At 47.8% G+C, this 20,700-nt stretch overlaps 1 protein-coding gene across 1 annotated transcript; it reads left to right on the plus strand.

The window, feature by feature from the left end:
* Positions 1-9,684: 9,684 nt before the first annotated feature.
* Positions 9,685-19,682, plus strand: Ptcra (pre T cell antigen receptor alpha). Its single transcript, XM_012948176.2, has 4 exons — positions 9,685-9,742; positions 14,761-15,081; positions 16,700-16,744; positions 19,557-19,682. The coding sequence occupies exons 1-4, from the start codon at positions 9,685-9,687 to the stop codon at positions 19,658-19,660; spliced, it is 528 nt and encodes a 175-aa protein (XP_012803630.2). The 3' UTR covers positions 19,661-19,682.
* Positions 19,683-20,700: the final 1,018 nt, after the last annotated feature.

Here is a 20,700-nt window from a genome sequence, read left to right on the forward strand (position 1 = left end):
TGCATCTGGAGTTCATATGCAGTATAGTCACTGGCCCATCCATTCTCTCTGTCCACCTGTCTCTTTACCTCTCATAAAAAAAATACATAAATAAAATATATTTTTAAAAAGGCAGGAAGGAGCTGGTCATGTTGGTGCACGCCTTTAATCCCAGCACTAGGGAGGCAGAGGTAGGAGGATCTCCATGAGTTCAAGGCCACCCTGAAACGACATGGTGAATTCCAGGTCAGCCTGAGCTAGAGTGAGACCCTGCCTTAAAAAACAAGAAGGGGGGCTGGAGAGATGACTTAGTGGTTAAGCGCTTGCCTGTGAAGCCTAAGGACCCCGGTTCGAGGCTTGGTTCCCCAGGTCCCACGTTAGCCAGATGCACCAGGGGGTGCACGCGTCTGGAGTTCGTTTGCAGAGGCTGGAAGCCCTGGCGCGCCCATTCTCTCTCTCTCCCACTATCTGTCTTTCTCTCTGTGTCTGTCGCTCTCAAACAAAATATAATAAAAATAATTTAAAAAAAAAAACAAAACAAGAAGGGGGGCTGGAGAGATGGCTTAGCGGTTAAGCGCTTGCCTGTGAAGCCTAAGGACCTGGGTTCGAGGCTCGATTCCTCAGGACCCACGTTAGCCAGATGCACAAGGGGGCGCACGCATCTGGAGTTCATTTGCAGTGGCTGGAGGCCCTGGCGTGCCCATTCTCTCTCTCTCTCTCTATCTGCCTCTTTCTCTCTGTCACTCTCAAATAAATAAATAAAAATTAAAAAAAAAAAAAAACAAGGGGCTGAAGGGATGGCTTAGCAGTTAAGGTGTTTGCCTGCAAAGCCTAAGGACCCAGGTTTGATTCCCCAGGACCCACGTTAGCCAGATGCATAAGGGGGCATACATGTCTGGAGTTCATTTGTAGTGGTTAGAGGCCCTGGCATGCTCTGCCCTCTCTCTCTTCCTCTTTCTCTATCTCTCTCAAATAAAGAAATAAATAAAATATTTAAAAGTTTTTTTTAAGCGAGGCATGGTGGCGCACGCCTTGAATCCTAGCACTTGGGAGGCGGAGGTAGGAGGGTTGGCGAGAGTTCGAGGCCACCCTGAGACTCCATAGTGAATTCCAGGTCAGCCTGAGCCGGAGTGAGACCCTACCTCGAAAAACAAAAAACAAAAAAAACAAAAAAGAAAGAAAGAAAGAAAAGAAAGAAAAACAAAAACAACAACAACAAAAGTTTTATTTAAAAAATCAAAGGGACAACAACAACAACAAAAAAAAGCCCACCTGTGGAGACATCAGGACACCAGCCTCAGGACCCCCACTGTCCCAACTTGGACTCTGCCCCGTCATGAGTTAGATCCCCCTGCACATGCCCACACTGATCCTCTGTGCCAGGCACTGTGGGAGTGGGGTCTAAAAAAAAATAGATGGGCTGAAAAGATGCTTTAGCAGTTAAGGTCCTTGCCTGTGAAGCCTAATAACTCATGTTCAAATATCCAGATCCCACGGAAGCCCAGCGCACAGTGACGCAAGCACACCATGTTGCGCACGCGCACGAGGGACTCATACATTTCGCGTTCATTTGCAGCAGCAGCTCGGCTGAGGCCGAGCCTGACGTGGTCCCGGCTCGGAGGAGGTTTCCGCATGCCTGGAGCTTCCTGATGGAGCTGAGACCGCTCAGGGCCCTGCGTTTGGCTTTCTTATTAGCAATAGCACTCCTACCTTTCTTAGGCTTTCAAGAAAACGGAAACTCAAGCTGTTTCCTGCTGTAGAGAAATAAGAGGGCGGAAAGAAAATGAAACTAAAACCATTTGTACAGACTTAACGCTCCCTAGATAAACACGAGAGTATGAATAATGAGGAGTTCTTTGCGAAGTTAGGGAAGAAAGAAGTACTTGAGCCTCCCATCACAACACCAGAAATTCCGAAGTCCACCTCGAGGAACTAAGGCAAATGCACTTAGGTTTCCGGACCCTCCTGACCCACCTCTGCCCTGCACAGGAATTTATGATGAAAACTCGGGTCACGTAGTGAATAAGAATGGAAAATGGGTGCACTCATCGCCCTTCTTGGAAAGGCTTGCTCGATCAGGCCTTGCTTGGTGTTGGTTATCCAGAGAACAATAGAGCTCTTTAATCAGACAGGTTAGTTAGTACTGTGTGTGCTAAACTCGGCTACAAGGAATGTATAAGAAAGTTAGAAGAATGAAATGGCCTTTCAGTATGAAACAGTCTGTGTAGCGCTTTGCTGATTTTTTTTTTTTTTTAAGAATTGAGTGTTTTCATATTTCCTGGAAAATAAACCTGCTTTTGTTCTGTAGTAGTATAAATAAGACACAAGGTTTTGAGGAAAGCAGAGAGATGCCTGAATCACCTGAAACAGTATTCTGGTGTCATTCTTCCTCCGCATCTCCTTGGAGGACCTCACTGCAGCTGGGGCTGGCTCTCCGCAGCAGATGAAGGCCCTGAGGAGCCAATTCTCTCAATCTCTCTCAAATAAAAAAAAAAAAAAAAGAAAAAACAAAAACTAGATCCTGCCAGGCATGGTGGTACACACCTGAAATCCTAGTACTCAGGAGGCTGATCAAGAGAACTGCAACCAGGCCAGCCCGAGGTACATAGTGAATCCAAGGTCAGCCATGGCAAGATCTTGTTTTAGAGGAGGAAAAAAAAGAAGATGGGCATGGTGGCTCACACCTTTAATCCCAGCACTAGGGAGGCAGAGGTAGGAGGATCGCTGTGAGTTTGAGGGCACCCTGAGACTCCATAGTGAATTCCAGGTCAGCCTGGGTTAGAGTGAGACCCTACCTTGAAAAACCAAAAAAAAAGAAAGAAAGAAAGAGGGGCTGGAGAGATGGCTTAGTTGTTTAGTGGTTAAGGTATTTGCCTACAAAGCCAAAGGACCCAGGTTCAATTACCCAGGACCCACATAAGACAGATGCACAAGGGGCTCATGCATCTGGAGTTTGTTTGCAGTGGCTGGAGGCCCTGCTGTGCCCATTCTCTCTCTAACTGTCTCTCTTCTATCTCTCCCTGCTTGCAAATAAATAAATAAAATTTATTAAAAAGAAAAAGAAAGAAAGAAAGAGAAAAGAGGGGCTGGAGAGATGCCTTAGTGGTTAAGGCATTTGCTTGCAAAGCCAAAGGACCTTGGTTCAATTCCCCAGGGTCCATGTAGCCAGATGCACAAGGTGGTGCATACATCTGGAGTTCGTTTGCAGTGGCTGGAGGCCCTGGCACACCCATTCTCTCTCTATCTGCCTCTTTCTCTCTCTGTCTGCCGCTCCCAAATAAGTAAAAATAAACAAAAAAGAAAAAGAAAGAAAGAAAAGAAGCCAGACGTGGTGGTGCAGGCCTTTAATCCCAGCACTCGGGAGGCAGAGGGATCACCATGAGTCTGAGGCCACCCTGAGACTACATAGTGAATTCCAGGTCAGCCTGGGCTAGTGAGACTGTACCTTGAAAAAACAAAAACTAAAACGAACAAACAACAACAACAAAAAAAACAGAAAGAAAAACAAAGAAAGAAAACAGAAAAGGAAACAGAAACCAGCTAGAGATGTAGCTCAGTTGGTAGAGTGGTTGCCTAGCATGTACAAAGCTCTGAGTGTGATCCCCAGCTCCACATAAAACCAGGCATGGTGGTGCGCATGCCTGTGATCCCAGCACTGGGGAGGTAAAAGCATGAGGATCGTAAGTTCAAGGTTGAGGTGGGAAAGACAGGTAGTTGGTAAAATGCTTACCTTATAAGCATGAGGACCTGGTTAGAGGCCCAGAACCTATGTAAAATAAGCTGAGTTTGGCAGGGGTGGTATACGTAATCCCAGCCCTGGAGAAGCAGAGACAGGATGATTCCCAGGTCTTGCCAGCATACTTGGTAATTTGGCAAGTTCTAGCCTAGTTTGTAAATTCCAAGCCAGTGAGAGATCCTGTCTCAAAAAGAGAGCGAGAGTCTATCTGGGCTGCCTGAGCTCCTGAACCTCTAGGTTCTGGTGAATTTCCCTTCGTCTTGGCCGGGCCTGGCCGAGAGGAGGGGAGAACACACTGACCCCCACTCACACGTGGCAGGAGCTCTTCATACTTTCTTTTCTCTCCTCCCCTAACTTTTTACAGTTTTTCTGGGCCCACCTCGGAGGCTCTCAGACCACATAGATGTATTCATTTTCCTTCCCTTGGCTCTGCACTCGCCTCAATAATATATTTCTTTTTCTTTTTCGAGGTAAGGTTTCACTCTAGCCCAGGCTGACCTGGAATTCACTATGTACTCTCAGGGTGGCCTCGAACTCATGGTGATCCTCCTACCTTTGCCTCCAAAGTGCTGGGATTAAAGGCGTGTGCCACCATGCCCGGCTTCAATAATAACTTAATAATTTAAAAAGAGAGAGAGATGGGGCTGGGGAAATGGCTTAGTGGTTAAGGCGTTTGCCTGTGAAGCCTAAGGACCCTGGTTCGATTCCCCAGGACCCACATAAGCCAGATGCACAAGGGAGCGCACGCATCTGACGTTTGTTTGCAGTGGCTAGAGGCCCTGGCATGCCCATTCTCTCTTTCTCTCTTACTCTTCCTCTGTCTCTCTCTCTCAAATAAACAAATAAATAAAATATTAAAAAAGAGAGAGAGAGAGAGAGAGAGAGATGGCACCTGAGAAACACCACCTGGGTTTGTCATCTGGCTTCTACAATGCACACTCACACAACTACACCCATACACACACACACGCACGCACACACACACACGCATGCACACACACACACACAAACACACACACACACACAAAGAAGTTCAGGGTCATCCTTAGCTAGATAGCAAGTTTAAGACCAGCCTGGACTCCATGAGACTGTACTGGGGGCATTCAGGAGGAGAGAATTAGATCCTTGGAATGAAAGTTTCAGTTGGCCAAGTTTATTGCCATAGGTACCCATCCAAAATTTGGGATTTAATGTGTTGGCTCAAGAACCCAGGAAGGGCATTAATAGTCTGTTAGGGTTGCTAATTAAAGCCCAGATTTAGTGGTCGACTGCAGTTAATAAGCTCAAAATGCCAGAATTTCCCTGGCGTGCTGGAGAAGGTATCTGAAGCCTCTGGAAATGGGAATGCTAGATGGCACTTATGAAGTGCAATTTGCTTAGCCATCCCAGACACACCTTCTTTCTTTCTTTTTTTTCTTTTTAATTTTTTCCTTTCTTTCTTTATTTGAGAGCAACAGACACAGAGAGAAAAAGAGACAGATAGAGAGAGAGAATGGGCGCGCCAGAGCCTCCAGCCACTGCAAATGAACTCCAGATGCGTGCGCCCCCTTGTGCATCTGGCTAACGTGGGTCCTGGGGAATTGAGCCTCGAACCCAGGTCCTTAGGCTTCACAGGCAAACGCTTAACCACTAAGCCATCCCTCCAGCCCTTTCTTTGTTTTTTTTTTTTAAGGTAGAGTCTCACTCTAGTCCAGGCTGACCTGGAATTCACCATGTAGCTTCAGGGTGGCCTCAAACTCACAGCTATCCTCCTACCTGTGCCTCCCGAGCGTACCACCACACCTGGCTTTGGAGAATAGCAATTTTTTTTTGTTTTTGTTTTTTATTTTTGTTTTTTTTTTTTGGTTTTTTGAGGTAGGCTGTCACTCTAGCCCAGGCTGACCTGGAATTCACTATGTAGTCTCAGGGTGGCCTCGAACTCACGGAGATCCTCCTACCTCTGCCTCCCAAGTGCTGGGATTAAAGGCATGCGCCACCACACCCGGCGAGAATAGCAATTTTTAAATTATTTTTTATTTATTTGCAAGGAAAGACAGAGAAAGAGGGAATGGGCATGCCAGGGCCTCTAGCTGCTGCAAACAAACTCCAGACACATGGCCACTTTGTTCATCTGGTACTGGGGAATTGATCCTGGGTCATTAGGCTTTTCAGACAAGCACATTGACCGCTGAGTCATCACTTCAGAAATCTTGACCCCAGCCTGAGCTAGAGTGAGAACCTACCTTGAAAAAAAAAAAAAAAAAGAGAGAGAGAACTCTTTAATCAAACAGGTTAGTAAGTACTTTGCTAAGCTTGGCAACAAGGAATGTATAAGAAAGAAGAATGGGGCTGGAGAGATGGCTTAGCGGTTAAGCGCTTGCCTGTGAAGCCTAAGGACCCCAGTTCGAGGCTCGGTTCCCCAGGTCCCACGTTAGCCAGATGCACAAGGGGGTGCACGCGTCTGGAGTTCGTTGGCAGAGGCTGGAAGCCCTGGCACGCCCATTCTCTCTCTTCCTCTATCTGTCTTTCTCTCTGTGTCTGTCGCTCTCAAATAAATAAATAAAAAATTAAAAAAAAAAAAGAAAGAAGAATGACCTTTCAGTATGAAACTGTCTAGCACTTCGCTGATGTTTTTTTTTTTTTTTTTTTTTTTTTTGAGAATTGAGTGTTTTGATATTTCCTGGAAAATAAACCTGCTTTTGTTCTGTAGTAGTATAAATAAAAAGCAAGTTTTCGAGGAAGGCACAGACGCCTGAGTCACCTCAAACAGCAACCTGGTGTCTCTCATTCTTCCCCAGACTCTGCATCTCCTTTGAGGACCTCACTGAACCTGGGGCTCCCGGCACCAACTCACTTAAAACACCTAAGGTGGGGGCTGGGGAAATGGCTTAGTGGTTAAGGTGTTTGTCTGTGGCCCCTGGTACAGGGAACTGATGTGAGGGACAGGCATGGAAAATTTCCAGGCTGACCCATCCTGACGCCCCAGCTAGGAGCAGGTAAGTGCACCCTGGTCTCTTGACCAGGGAGACCAGGTGGCCCAGCCAGCACTACTGGAGCTGTGGATCTCCCCTTTTCTGTTCCTGGAGAGACTTGAAACTTGAAGGGGTCCCATCTGTCATGTGGTCACAGAGCCCCGGGGGCCAGCACCGCCCCGGGCTGGAGAAAGGGAGAGTCGTTGGGGACACCTGCCTCCCTCCCTTCCCCCTCCCAGAGGGAAGCCACCACAGCGCATCTGGGCACCGCAGGGCCTGGGCACGCTCAGAGTCTGCTGCCACCCCCCCCCCCCAAGCGGCCCTGGGAGGAAGACGAAGTCCTCACCGAGGGTCAGGGGAGGGCAGGCAACGTGGTGATTAAAACAACCCTTCTGGCAGAGTGGGGTGAGACTGGCATGAGAATAAAGGCCCTGAGGAGCCAGGAAGAAATAAATTGTCTTTAGAAAGGACACTAATGTGTAATAAGGAGTGTTTCAAAACTAATGGGGTCAGGAAGGATGATTCAGCAGCTAGCCCCCAGATAATTAATTAGTTTGTTGGAAAACCTATGGGCTTTATACGTACAGTTCCCACTAGATGCCAAAATTAACTCGTGGTGGAGTAAAGTTTGGGGTGTGTGAGATTAAGCCATATATACCCCAAAAGACAATAGGTTTGTTGTCGGTTTCTTTTATTTATTTGTTTGTTTGTTTTGTTTTGTTTTTTCAAGGTATGTTCTCACTCTAGCCCAGGCTGACCTGGAATTCACTATGCAGTCTCAGGATGGCCTCCAACTCATGAAGATCCTCCTACCTCAGCCTCCAGAGTACTGGGATTAATAGGCGTGTGCCACCACACCCAGCTTTGTAGTTTTGTTTTTTGTGTGAGACAGGGTTTCACCCAATAGACTAAGATGGCCTGGAACTCAAGGCAATCCAACTGCCTCCACCTCCCATGTGCTGGATTACAGGCAGGAGGACTGCCATGAGTTCAAGGCCACCCTGTGACTACAAAAGTGAATTCCAGGTTAGCCTGGACTAGAGTGAGATCCTACCTCAGGAAAAAAAAAAAAAAAAAAGACAATAGAAACAAGAATAGAGGGGGCTGGAGAGAAGGCTTAGCAGTCAAGGCCTGCAAAACCAAAGGACCCAGGTTTGACTTCCCAGGACCCACATAAGCCAGATGCACAAGGGGGCACACACGTCTGGAGTTTGTTTGCAGTGGCTGGAGGCCCTGGCATGCCCATTCTCTCACTCTCTCTACCTGCCTATTTCTGTATCTCTCTCTCTCAAATAAATAAAAATATTTAAAAAGAAAAAGAACAGAGCTGAGAGCCAGGCTTGCTGGTTCACAACTTTAATCCCAGCACTCCGGGGGCAGAGGTAGGAGCATCACCATGAGTGTGAAGTCACCCTGAGACTACATAGTGAATTCCAGGTCAGCCTGGGCTAGAGCAAAACCTTACCTCAAAAAAAAAAAAAAAAAAAAAAAAGCAAGAACAGAGCTGGGCATGGTGGCTCATGCCTTTAATTTTTTAAAAAGATTTTTATTTATTTATTTATTAGAGACAGAGAGAGATAGAGAGAATGGGCTCACCAGGGCCTCTAGCCAATGCAGCTGAACTCCAGACACATGTGCCACCATATGCATCTGGCTTATGTAGGATCTGGAGAGTCGAACCTGGGTCCTTAGGCTTTGCCGGAATGTGCCTTCATGGCTACATCATATCTCCAGCATTTTTTTCTCAATTTTTTTGAGGTAGGGTCTCACTCTAGTTCAGGCTGACCTGGAATTCACTATGTAGTCTCAGGGTGACCTGGAACTCACAGTGATCCTCCTACCTCTGCCTCCCAAGTGCTGGGATTAAAGACATGCGCCACCATGCCCAGCTTCCAGCTCCTAGCTCATGCCTTTAATTTTTTAAAATTTTTTGTTTATTTTTACTTATTTATTTGAGAATGACAGAGAAAGAAAGGCAGATAGACAAAGAGAGAGAATGGGCACACCAGGGCTTCCAGCCACTGCGAACAAACTCCAGACACGTGTGCCCCCTTGTGCATCTGGCTAAGGTGGGTCCTGGGGAATCGAGCCTCGAACTGGGGTCCTTAGGCTTCACAGTCAAGTGCCTAACCGCTGAGACATCTCTCCAGCCCTCATGCCTTTAATTTTAACACTCAGTAGAATCGTTGGGAGTTAGAGACCAACCTGGGTGGGGTTACCGAGTGAGTTCTAGGTCAGCCTGGGCTAGAGTGAGACCCTGCCTTGAAAAACAACGCAAGAAATAAGAAGAGATCAACTTTTTTTTTTTTTTTTTTTGTGGCAGGTGATATAAAAGAATTCAACAAATCCTAAAATGAAGCTATTTGTTTCTACAAAACCAAAAAAAACTTTAGGATTGGAAAAAGTGGACCTGGTACGGGGGCACAGCCCGCCTTTGCACTCAAGAGGGAGAGGCAGGAGGATCAGGAGACCAAGGCCAGTTGGTCTACATAGTGAGATGTAGGCCAACCTTGAGCTGCATGAGACAAAGAGAGAAAGACCAATTATCTGGAAACAATTCAGTAAGTCTTGGTTGTGTCATCTGCCAGCTGTCTAAGTCACTCAATCTCCCTGAGCCTCAGTTGCACCTTCCCCCCTTAAAATGGAAGTCTCACAGTGGCTGGTGGGAGACATGAAGTGGTGTGTGTGGAGGCCCAGACACCGGCCCGCTGCTCTGTCCTGTGGATGGCAGTTTCCCTCTAGTGGGCCAGACTGGGGGGAAAGGCTTTGCAGACCATGGGGGTGTTCTTCAGACCAGAGAGAGGGTGGGCACCCAGCTCCTGGGATGGGAGTGGCACCTGAGTTCCCTGCCTCCCCACCACCCTAGGGAGGCCTGGGTTTGGGGGAGGAGAAACGGCTGGTGGTGGAGCAGCTGAGGTGCAGCTGGGCCCGTGGCCTGGGAGACAGCCTGTGGGGAGCCTCCTCCCCTAGCCCACACCCCAGGCCTGCCACTGGATCCTGCCTCTTCTGCCAAAGGCCATGACTGGGCCATGGCTGCTGCTTCTTCTGCCCCTCGGGTGTCCAGCCCTGCCCACAGGTGAGTCCACTTTGCTCACCTCTCTGTCCCCTACTTGTCTGAGCCCATCACCTTGGAACAGGGCCTCATGGACAAGATATATAGGAAGATAAGAGTTATTCAGGAAGCCAGGCATGGTGGCGCATGCCTTTAAGCACTCAGGAGGCAGAGGTAGGAGGACCACCATTGCGTTCAGGGCCACCCTGAGACTCCATAGTGAATTCCAGGTCAGCCTGAGCTAGCGTGAGACCCTACCTGGAAAAAAAAAAAAAAAAATCCCAGCACTTGGGAGGCAGAGGTAGGAGGATTGCTGTGAGTTCAAGGCCATCCTGAGACTCCATAGTGAATTCCAGGTCAGCCTGAGCTAGCGTGAGACCCTACCTGGAAAAAAAAAAAAAATCCCAGCACTTGGGAGGCAGAGGTAGGAGGATTGCTGTGAGTTCAAGGCCATCCTGAGACTCCATAGTGAATTCCAGGTCAGCCTGAGCTAGTGTGAGACCCTACCTGGAAAAAAAAAAAAAAAATCCCAGCACTTGGGAGGCAGAGGTAGGAGGATTGCTGTGAGTTCAAGGCCATCCTGAGACTACATAGTGAATTCAGGTCGGCCTGGGCTAGAACGAGACCCCTATGTTGAGTAACCTCAGAAAGAAAACATTTAGGGTCTTCTGGGGTGGGCCTCATGATCTCTTTCCCATAGCGTCCTGGCTCAGGGACCTCAGGTGCTCCCGTCCTAGAGCAATGTCAGTAGGGAACTCACTTGGAAGTAGAGAGAATTAAGAGCATGCCTGGTGTAGCATGGACCTGTAATCCAGCTACTCAGGAGGCTGAGGCAGGAGGATGGAAAGTTCAAGCCCTCCCTGGATTACAGAGTGAATTCAAGGCCAACCTGGGCGATTTAGTGTGACTCTGTCTCAAAATTAAAAGCCACGTGCAATGGTGCACACCTTTAATTCCAGCGCTCAGGGGCAGAGGTAGAAGGACCTTGTGAGTTCAATGTCAGCCTGAGGCTACAGAGTGAGTTCCAGGTCAGCTTGCCCTAGACTGAGGCCCTACCTCAAAAAAAAAAAAAAAATAATAATAATAATAATAAAAATAAAAATAGAAGACAGAGGACTAGTAATAGCTTACAGAATATTTGCCTAGCATTCACGAAGCCTGGATTCAATCCCAGTTACTTAAGAGGGAAGGAAGAGAGAGAGAAAATAGTTCAGACTGGGCTGGCACCCACAGCAGTTGTGGGTCTGTGGAGCCTGGGCTGTGTCGTGCGGTGTGGGATAATGGAGCTCCTGAGCCGTCTTTCCTGCCCTCCAAATGCCCAAGGTGTCTCAAGTTGACTTCCAGCCCCGGCAAGATCCCAAGGCGCCAGTCACTTGCCAGAGCACTTAGCCCCAGCCCTGCACAGATCAAGCCTGGGGCCAGAGGGCTCACAGGTTGAGGGGAAAATTCCAGATTCATCTTGAAGCATGGGCATGTTTGCACCTGTGTTGGGAGGGAAGGACCTCACCTTTTGTTTTTCTAATTTTATTTTATTTCTGTTTATTTTTAGTTATTTATTTAAGAACGACAGACAGAGAGAGAGAGAGAAAGTGGGTGCACCAGGGGCCTCCAGTCACCGCAAATGAACTCCAGATGCCTGCGCCACCTTGTGCATCTGGCTTACATGGGTCCTGGAGAATCGAGCCTTGAACCGGGGTCCTTAAGCTTCACAGGCAAGTGCTTAACCGCTAAGCCATCTCTCTAACTTTGTTTTTATTTTTTTGGTTTTTCAAGGAAGGGTCTCACTGTAGCCCAGGCTGACCTGCAGTTCACTAGGTAGTCTCAGGGTGGCCTTGAACTCATAGCAATCCTCCTACCTCTACCTTCAGAGTGATGGGATTAAAGGCGTGCGCCAACATGCCTGGCTAGGGCCTTGACCTCTTAGCCAGGGAGTCTACTTGAACTAAACTGGCATAAGTATGCCACAGGGGTTTCCTCCGTGGAGACAGTGTACTCCAGGAGGCCGGAGCCCTGAGAAGGAAGAGCTGATGCAAGGAGGATCACTCCTAGGAGGCTACGCTGAGGAGATGGAAGCTGGACTCACCATGGAATGACTGGGTCTTTACCTGCTCAAGAGGTTTAGGAAGCGAAAGGTCCCATGGCTCATTCCCATCTCCAACCCCTCTATTTGAAATACTTCAGTAGTATTAGTATCAATAACAACACCAAAACTTACCTACGAGGGCATTTTATGATCTTTTCACTTTTTATTTTTTATTTTTTAAGGGAGGGTCTTGCTCTAGTCCAGGCTGACCTGGAATTCACTATGTAGTCTCAGGGTGGCCTCGAACTCACAGAGATTCTCCTACCTCTGCCTCCCCAGTGCTGGGATTAAAGTCATGAGCTACCACGCCTGGCACTACAACAATTTCTATTGGGCAGGTATTATTAACTCCATTATATTGGTGGGACAATTGAGATTCGATAAATTAAGAGGATGTATCAGGAGCCAACCCCAGCTCTGTCTGAGACCATGCCTTAGGCTTGGTCCAATGTGTCACATGACAGCATCTTAGATATTCTTCAGGGCAAGGAGGACTATGGGATTTGGAGTCTCAGAGATCCAAGTTCAAATCCTGACGGAATGACTTACTACTCATATGTTCCTAGACTAGTTATTTGGCCTTCAAGAACTCCTCTGCATACATTTGTTCCCATAACACTCTATGGTACCTTGAGAAATTTCTTTCTATTTATTTATTTATTTATTTGTTTATTTGTTTGTTTGTTTATTTATTTGAGAGCAACAGACATAGAGAGAAAGACTGAGAGAGAGAGAGAGAGAGAGAGAGAATGGGCGCGCCAGGGCTTCCAGCCACTGCAAACGAACTCCAGACGCGTGCGCCCCCTTGTGCATCTGGCTAACGTGGGACCTGGGGAACCAAGCCTTGAACCGGGGTCCATAGGCTTCACAGGCAAGCGCTTAACCGCTAAGCCATCTCTCCAGCCCAAGAAATTTCTTTAGCTTGGCCACACTTAGCTAATAGTGTAAATTATTTGCAGGTATTAACATTTGAGATTTTTACCTATATCAGAAAAATCTATTAAAAACTTTGAGGGGATATGATGGGGAATGGAATTTCAAAGGGGAAAGTAGGGGGAGGGAGGGTATTACCATGGGATTTTTTTTTTTATAATCATGGAAAATGTTAATAAAAATTGAGGAAAAAAATAAATAAAATTACCAAATTCACAAATAAAAAAAAAACTTTGAAGCTGGGGCTGGAGAGATGGCTTAGCGGTTAAGCTCTTGCTGGTGAAGCCTAAGGACCCCAGTTCGAGACTTGATTCCCCAGGACCCACGTAAACCAGATGCACAAGGTGGTGCATGCAGCTGGAGTTTGTTTGCAGTGGCTGGAGGCCCTTGCATGCCCATTCTCTCCAGATAGATAGATAGCTAGATAGATACATACATAGATACATAGATAGATAGATAGATAGATAGATAGATAGATGGGATAGATAAGATAGATAGATGGATGGATAGATATCTGCCTCTTTCTCTCTCTGTCTGTTGCTTTCAAATAAATAAAAAGAAACAAAATTAAAAAAAAAAAAACTTTAGCTGGACGTGGTGGCACACACCTTTAATCCCAGCACTCGGGAGGCAGAGGTAGGAGTATTGCCATGAGTTTGAGGCCACCCTGAGACTCCATAGTGAATTCCAGGCCAGCCTGGGCCAGAGTGAGACCCTACCTTGAAAACCAAAACAAACAAACAAAAAAAAAAACTTTAGGTTGGTGTGGTGGTGTATGCCTTTAATCCCAGCATTTGGGAGGTGGAAGTAGGAGGATCACTGAGAGTTCAAGGCCAGCCTAAAACTACATAGTGAATTCCAGGTCAGCCTGGGCTCAAGTGAGATTCCACCTCAAAAGAAAAAGAAAAAAGATGGTGGATAGATGAGTGATAGAAGAAATGAGGGACAGGGCTGGAAAGATAGCTTAGCAGTTACGATGCTTACCTGCAATGCCTAAGAACCCAGGTTCAATTCGCCAGTACCAATGTTAAGCCAAATGCACAGGGGGTGCATGTATCTGGAATTCATTTGCAGTGACTGAAGGCTCTGGTACTCTCTATCTGTCTCCTTCTCTATTTCTCTAAAAACTAAAATTAAAATTTTTAAAAATCAATGGGCTGGAGAGATGGCTTAGCAGTTAAGGTGCTTGCCTGCAAAGCCAAAGGACCTCAGTTAGATCCTCCAGGACCCACGTAAACCAGATGCACAAGGTGGTGCATGCATCTAGAGTTTGTTTGCAGTGGCTGGAAGCCCTGGCAAGCCCATTCTCTCTCCTCTCATAAATAAATAATAAGTATATTTTTAAAAGGTCTAAACAAATGGAATTTCAGAGGAGAAAATGTGGGGCAGGGGGAGGGAGGGAATTACCATGGGATTTTTTTTATAATCATGGAAAATGTTAATAAAAATTAAAAATAAATAAATAAAAAATAAAAAGGTCTAAACAGAGCCTACCTGCTCTGGTTCAATTCCCCGGTATCTACAGAAAGCCAGACACACAAAATAGCAAGTGCATTTGGAATTCATTTGTAGGGGCAAGATGCTCTGTTGTGCCCACAATATCAATTATCTCTCTCTCCTTTCAAACAAACTTAAAATCATTTTTTTAAGGGAAAAAAAGAAATGATGGATAGATGGGTGAATGAGAGTGTGGCTAGATGGAGGGAAGATGCGACGTGAAATGAGTAGATGAAAGAAGAGAAGATAGGGCTGGAGAGATTTTTCAGTGGTTCAATGCTTACATGCAAAGCCTAGGGACCTGGGTTCAATTCCCCAGGACCCACATAAAGCCAGATGCACAAGGTAGCACATGCATCTGGAGTTCCTTTGCAGTGGCTAGAGGCCCTGGTGCACCCATTCTCTCTCTCTCTTTCATTCTCTCTCTCTCCTTGCAAATACATAAGATAAACCAGCTCACTATGAGATTCTGCGTGGGAGGAAAGAGGCTAACTTAGCTCAGCCAGAAGTGTGTGCTCCTCTCTTGCAGGCTTGACCCACATGCCCCTCCCTTCTCTGGCCCCACCCGTCACACTGCTGGAGAACGGAAAGCAGCAGGTGCTGGTGGTCTGCCTGGTCCTCGATGCGTCGCCCCCTGGCCTTGACGGTTCCGTCTGGTTCTCAGCGGGCAACGGCAGTGCCCTGAATGCCTTCACCTACGGTCCTTCCCAGGCGACAGATGGCACCTGGACCAGCTTGGCCCACCTCTCCCTGGCCCCTGAAGAGCTGGTAGCCTGGGAGCCCTTAGTCTGTCACACTGGGCCCAGGGCTGGGGGCCAGAGCCGGAGCACACACCCTCTCCAGCTGGCAGGTGAGGATGGAGCCCAGGCCCCTGTAGATGCTTCCTTCCACACAGCCTGGCATCAGGATATATATGGTGGGAAGGGAAGGAGGCTCCAGGATGGCTGGGCTCAGGGAATGCTGGCCTTGGAGCCATGCATCCTGGGATTTGCAACCATGATATCTGGTTCAAACCTAGGCTCTCTCTTTAGTCAGGTTTGGTGGTACATGCCTATAGTCCCAGTACTTGAGAGGTAGAAGCAGGAGGATCAGAAGTTCAAGGTCATCTTTGCCGGCATGGCAAGTCTGAGGCCAGCAGGGGCTATGGGATAAGTTCCAAGTCAGTCCAGTCTAGAGGGAGACCTCGCTTCAAAAATCAAAAACTGGTCGGGCGTGGTGGCACACGCCTTTAATCCCAGCACTGGGGAGGCAGAGGTAGGAGGATCACCACCCTGAGACTACAAAGTTAATTCCAGGTCAGCCTGGGCCAGCGTAAGACCATACCTCAAAAAACAAAAAACAAACAAACGGAAGAAAAAACTAAGGAGATGAGTGTGGTGGTGCACATCTTTAACCCTAGCACTTGGGGGGCAGAGGTGGGAGGATTGTCGTGAGTTTGAGGCCACCCTGAGACTACATAGTGAATTATTACATAGTGAATTACAGCATAGGCTAAAGGGAGATCCTGCCTCAAAAATAAAATAAAAATAAAACAAACAGACAATAAAATAAAATAAAAATAGGGCTGGAGAGATTGCTTAGTGGTTAAGGCACTTGCCTGCAAAGCCAAAGACCCGGATTCAGTTTCCCAGTTCCCAGGTGCACAAGGTGGCACATGCATCTGGAGTTTGTTTGCAGTTACTAGAGGCCTCAGCACACCCATTCTCATTCTCTCTCTATAAAAAAAAAAAAAAAAAAAAAAGGCAAGGTGCACACTTTTAATCCCAGGTAGGAGAATCTGAATTTGAGGCTAGCCTTGGGACTACAGAGTGAGTCCCAGGTCAGCCTGGGCTAAAGTGAGACTCTACCTTAAAACACACACACATACGGGCGTGGTGGTACACGCCTTTAACCCAGCACTCAGTGGGGAGGCAGAGGTAGGAGGATCGCTGTTAGCTCAAGGCCGCCTTGAGAACACAAAGTGAATTCCAGGTCAGCCTGAGCTAGAGTGAGACCCTACCTTGAAGAAAAACAAAAAAACCGACCAACCAACCAAACAAACAAACAAAAAAATAGCATTGAGGTAGGGCTGGAGAGAATGGTTCAGCAGTTAAAACATTTGGCCTGCAAAACCTAACGACTCAGTTCCCCAGTACCCAAGTAATATCAGATGCACAAAGTGGTGCATGCATCTGGAGCTCATTTGCAGTAGCTGGAGGCCCTGGCTCACCCATTGTCTCTCTCCTTGTAAACAAGTTAAGTAAAATGTTCAAAGAAAGAAAGAAAAGGGACTGAGGTGCCTCTTGGCACAGAACAGGAATTCAGGGAGGAGAGGGACAGGAGGGGACACCTCAGGACTGGCAAGCCAATGGGTTCAGGGTTTCTTTGTGCGTCCCCGTGTCCCGCAGGCAGGCCAGGGTCAGGGCGGGACACAGTCCCTGGGACTGTGGGGCGCTCGCCCCTCATCACTCCCTTCTCTTCGGCTGCAGGGGAGCCTTCCACAGCCAGGACCTGCTTCCAGGAGTCTCTTAGGGGTGAGTACTCCGTCTGGGGTGGGGAATCCCAGACGAGGGACCAGGCGGGACCTGCAGCTGTGGGTCCCTCCCGCAGGGTGGAGTTTGGGTCCTCGTGAAGAGTGGGACTTGCTAGGTTGGGACATTTGACTCAGCCTGCCCTAGAATAACACAAGGGTGGTTCCTCTGAGCACAGCCTAACTCCTGGATCTTAGTAGGACAGTACAGGCCACAGCCAACATAGGGGACCTTGATGGCTCCTTGAGGGAGCCCAAGAATATGGTCTCTACATAAAAGCCCATGTCTTACCTAGTTGTCTGAGATGGTGGAAAATGCCAATAACCAAGAGGCCTGTTTCTTGACCAGATAAAGAATTTGTTGTTGTTATTATTATTTTTTAATTTTAATTTTTTGAATTAAATTTTTTTTTATTTATTTGAGAACAACAGACAGAGAGAGAGAGAGAGAGAAAGAGAGGGGCAGAGAGAGAGAGAGAGAATGGGCGTGCCAGGGCCTCCAGCCACTGCAAACGAACTCCAGACGCAGACGCGTGCGCCCCCTTGTGCATCTGGCTAACGTGGGTCCTGGAGAATCAAGCCTCGAACCGGGGTCCTTAGGCTTCACAGGAAAGCGCTTAACCGCTCAACTGTCTCTCCAGCCCTTAATTTTAATTTTTAATTATTAAATTATTATATTTATTGAGGCAAGTACAGAGCCAAGAAAAGACTTGCACATGGCTAGAGATCCTATGTGTAGGGCCTGGAAAAAAGCACACACACAAAAGAAAGAAAGTTTAAGGAGCTCCTGCTGAAAGGCCCAAGAATTCAGAAGCCCAGAAATACTATCACGCTCCAAAGGGAGCTTAAGCGGGCCCCTGCATACCTCAAACTCCAGGCTTTACTCTCTGTTGGAAGCAAGTAAAGAATCCCTCTTCTCATTATATCAGAGCCTGCTCCTAATATAAAACTAGGTAAAAAGGGCATGAGATAGCCCTCAAGGATGGGAAATGAGTAATGAAGTGAACCACTTATTTGGTTTCTGTAAATAGCCTGCACCATAAGCCTTAATAGCCCACACTGTAAGCCTTAGTAGCTCGCACCATAAGCTGTAGCAGCCTGCCTCAGACCACCAAGGTCATAGGAGACTGGTACCACACTCTGCTACCCCCACCTAAGGACCTGGGTAAATGCTAACCTCCAAGGTCATAAGAAAATGATTGGTCCACGAGGGGCTTGAACAAATTAAACTAATTGGCTTAGAAACTATGGGGTGGCACAAACTGACTGGCTAACACCCTGCAGGGGCTCCTGATATTAAAAAATGATTGGTCTAATGCACAGGCTTTGTTAGAAACCCTATAAAAACTGTCCCGTTCCTGCATTCGGGGCTCTGCAGTCCTCTACCCCTGTGCGGTGTACGACTGTGGGCCCCAGTGAGCTTGGAATAAAATCCTCTTGCAGTTTGCATCAAGATCACTTCTCGTGAGTGATTTGGGGTGTCGCCATATCCGGGCAGAGCGTGGGGTCCCCCTTCCTGGGGTTCCTTCACTGCCACGTGGGGAGCTGGAGGAGATAAAGGAGCCCATGTGGAGAGTAAGGGTTAGGCCTGGAACCAGGGTCCTTAGGCTTCACAGGCAAGCGCTTAACTGTTAAGTCATTTCTCCAGCCCAAATAAGGAATTTTTGTTTTGTTTTGTTTTGTTTGATTTTCAAGGTAGGGTCTCACTCTAGCCTAGGCTGACCTGGAATTCATTCTGTATTCTCAGGGTGGCCTCAAACTCACGGCGATCCTCCTACCTCTGCCTCCTGAGTGCTGGGATTAAAGGCGTGCGCCACTACGGCCGGCTTAAATAAGGAATTTTATTTATTTATTTATTTATTTATTTGAGAGCGACAGACACAGAGAGACAGACAGATAGAGGGAGAGAGAGAGAGAATGGACACGCCAGGGCTTCCAGCCTCTGCAAACGAACTCCAGATGCGTGCGCCCCCTTGTGCATCTGGCTAACGTGGGACCTGGGGAACCGAGCCTCGAACCGGGATCCTTAGGCTTCACAGGCAAGCGCTTAACCGCTAAGACATCTCTCCAGCCCTTAAATAAGGAATTTTTAACTAGTTACTTTTGTGTCAAATGCTATCCCCTGCCAGCCTACTTCCTCTACTATGGAATAAAATAAAATTGAGAGCTAAGTAGGAAGTCATGTGCTAATATTACTAGGAAGAGCTGAGGTTATCTGTCTGGAAGGTCTTTCCCTGAAGGGGCTGAAGAGGAGAGAGCCAAACAATGGCCAGGACATAGGCCAGACCTCTCTCTGCCCTTCACGGGCTGACAGCTCCTGGAATTCCTCCCTGCTACTCACTGGTTTCTTTCTTTCTTTTCTCTTTTTCTTTTTTAGTTTTTCAAGGTAGGGTCTCACTGTAGCCCAGGCTGACCTGGAATTCACTACGTAGTCTCAGGGTGGCCTCGAACTCACGGCGATCCTCCTACCTCTGCCTCCCGAGCGCTGGGGATGAAAGGAGTGCGCCACCGCACCTGGCTTCCTCACCGGTTTCTTTCTTTTTTTTTTTTTTTTTTGTATTTTTTTAAAATTTTTTATTTATTTATTTGAGAGCGACAGACACAGAGAGAAAGACAGATAGAGGGAGAGAGAGAGAATGGGCGCACCAGGGCTTCCAGCCTCTGCAAACGAACTCCAGACACGTGTGCCCCCTTGTGCATCTGGCTAACGTGGGACCTGGGGAACCGAGCCTCGAACCGGGGTCCTTAGGCTTCACAGGCAAGCGCTTAACCGCTAAGCCATCTCTCCAGCCCATCACCGGTTTCTTCTTGAACAGGGCCGCTGGGCCAGGCTCTGAGGCTGGGGGTGCTGCGGTTGCTGCTCTTCAAACTGCTGCTGTTCGACGTGCTGCTGACCTGCAGCTGCCTCTGTATCCACTGACCACCATCTCCTCTCGGGACAGCCACCGCCTGCTGGTGAGCCCCTGGGTCCCACCTGCTGCCCCTGGCCGTTGCTAACTGAAGGACTTCATGCGGCCAGCTCCTCTAGCCCACCACGGCCTGTACTGAGCCCACGACTGCAAGGCAGCAGACAGAGCCCACGTGTGAGGAAGAAGGGACATTCTCTACCCACCCAGCTGGGCCTCAAGATCCACCTCCCTTCTTTTTTCCTTAGGTCTGGGAACTTTTCTTTTTTAGAGACAGAGAGACAGAGAGAGAAAGAGAGAGAATTGGCACACTGGGGCCTCAGCCACTGCAACTGAACTCCAGATGCTTGTGCCATCTAGTGGGCATGTGTGACCTTGCGCTTGCCTCACCTTTCTGCGTCTGGCTAATGTGGAATCTGGAGAGTCACAACTGGGTCTTTAAGGCTTCACAGGCAAGCACCTTAACTGCTAAACCATCTCTCCAGCTCTTGCTCTTTTTTTTTTTTTTTTTTTTTTTGGTTTTTCGAGGTAGGGTCTCACTCTAGCTCAAGCTGACCTGGAATTCACTCTGTATTGTCAGGGTGGCCTTGAAGTCACATCAATTCTCCTACCTCTGCCTGTGAGTGCTGGGATTAAAGGTGTGTGCCACCATGCCTGGCCCTTTTTTTTTTTTTTTTTTTGCGGGGGTGGGGAGGGTTCTGAGGTTGGGTCTCACACTAGCTCAGGTTGACCTGGAATTCACCATGTAGTCTCAGGGTGGCCTCCAATTCATGGTGATCCTCCTACCTCGGCCTCCCGATTAAAGGCATGTGTCACCAAGAACATTCTCTTGAGACGTGACTCTTCATGTACAGTGGGGCTGTTCAGGGTGGTGGTCTGTCTCCCTCCTCAGACTGATGGCTTCAGAAAGAAAAGTACTGTGTCACCCCCAACAGACAGGATGAAAGGATGTTGGTGTGCCCAGGCCTGGTATAGATAACTGAGCACAATAAAGAAGAAATTTAATGATATAAGAGGACAATGAAGACATTTTATTCCCTGCATGGAGGAGGGA

Source organism: Jaculus jaculus, chromosome 8, assembly GCF_020740685.1.
Source record: "Jaculus jaculus isolate mJacJac1 chromosome 8, mJacJac1.mat.Y.cur, whole genome shotgun sequence".
In the NCBI taxonomy this organism is placed as follows: Eukaryota; Metazoa; Chordata; class Mammalia; order Rodentia; family Dipodidae; genus Jaculus; species Jaculus jaculus.

Bases quoted from the DNA above. Each gene is read 5' to 3' on its own strand.
- Ptcra (XM_012948176.2), top strand. From the start codon at position 9,685: ATGACTGGGCCATGGCTGCTGCTTCTTCTGCCCCTCGGGTGTCCAGCC. The intron at 9,743-14,760 runs GTGAGTCCACTT...CCTCTCTTGCAG, and splicing joins GTGTCCAGCCCTGCCCACAG to GCTTGACCCACATGCCCCTC. The intron at 16,745-19,556 runs GTGAGTACTCCG...CTTCTTGAACAG, and splicing joins CTTCCAGGAGTCTCTTAGGG to GGCCGCTGGGCCAGGCTCTG.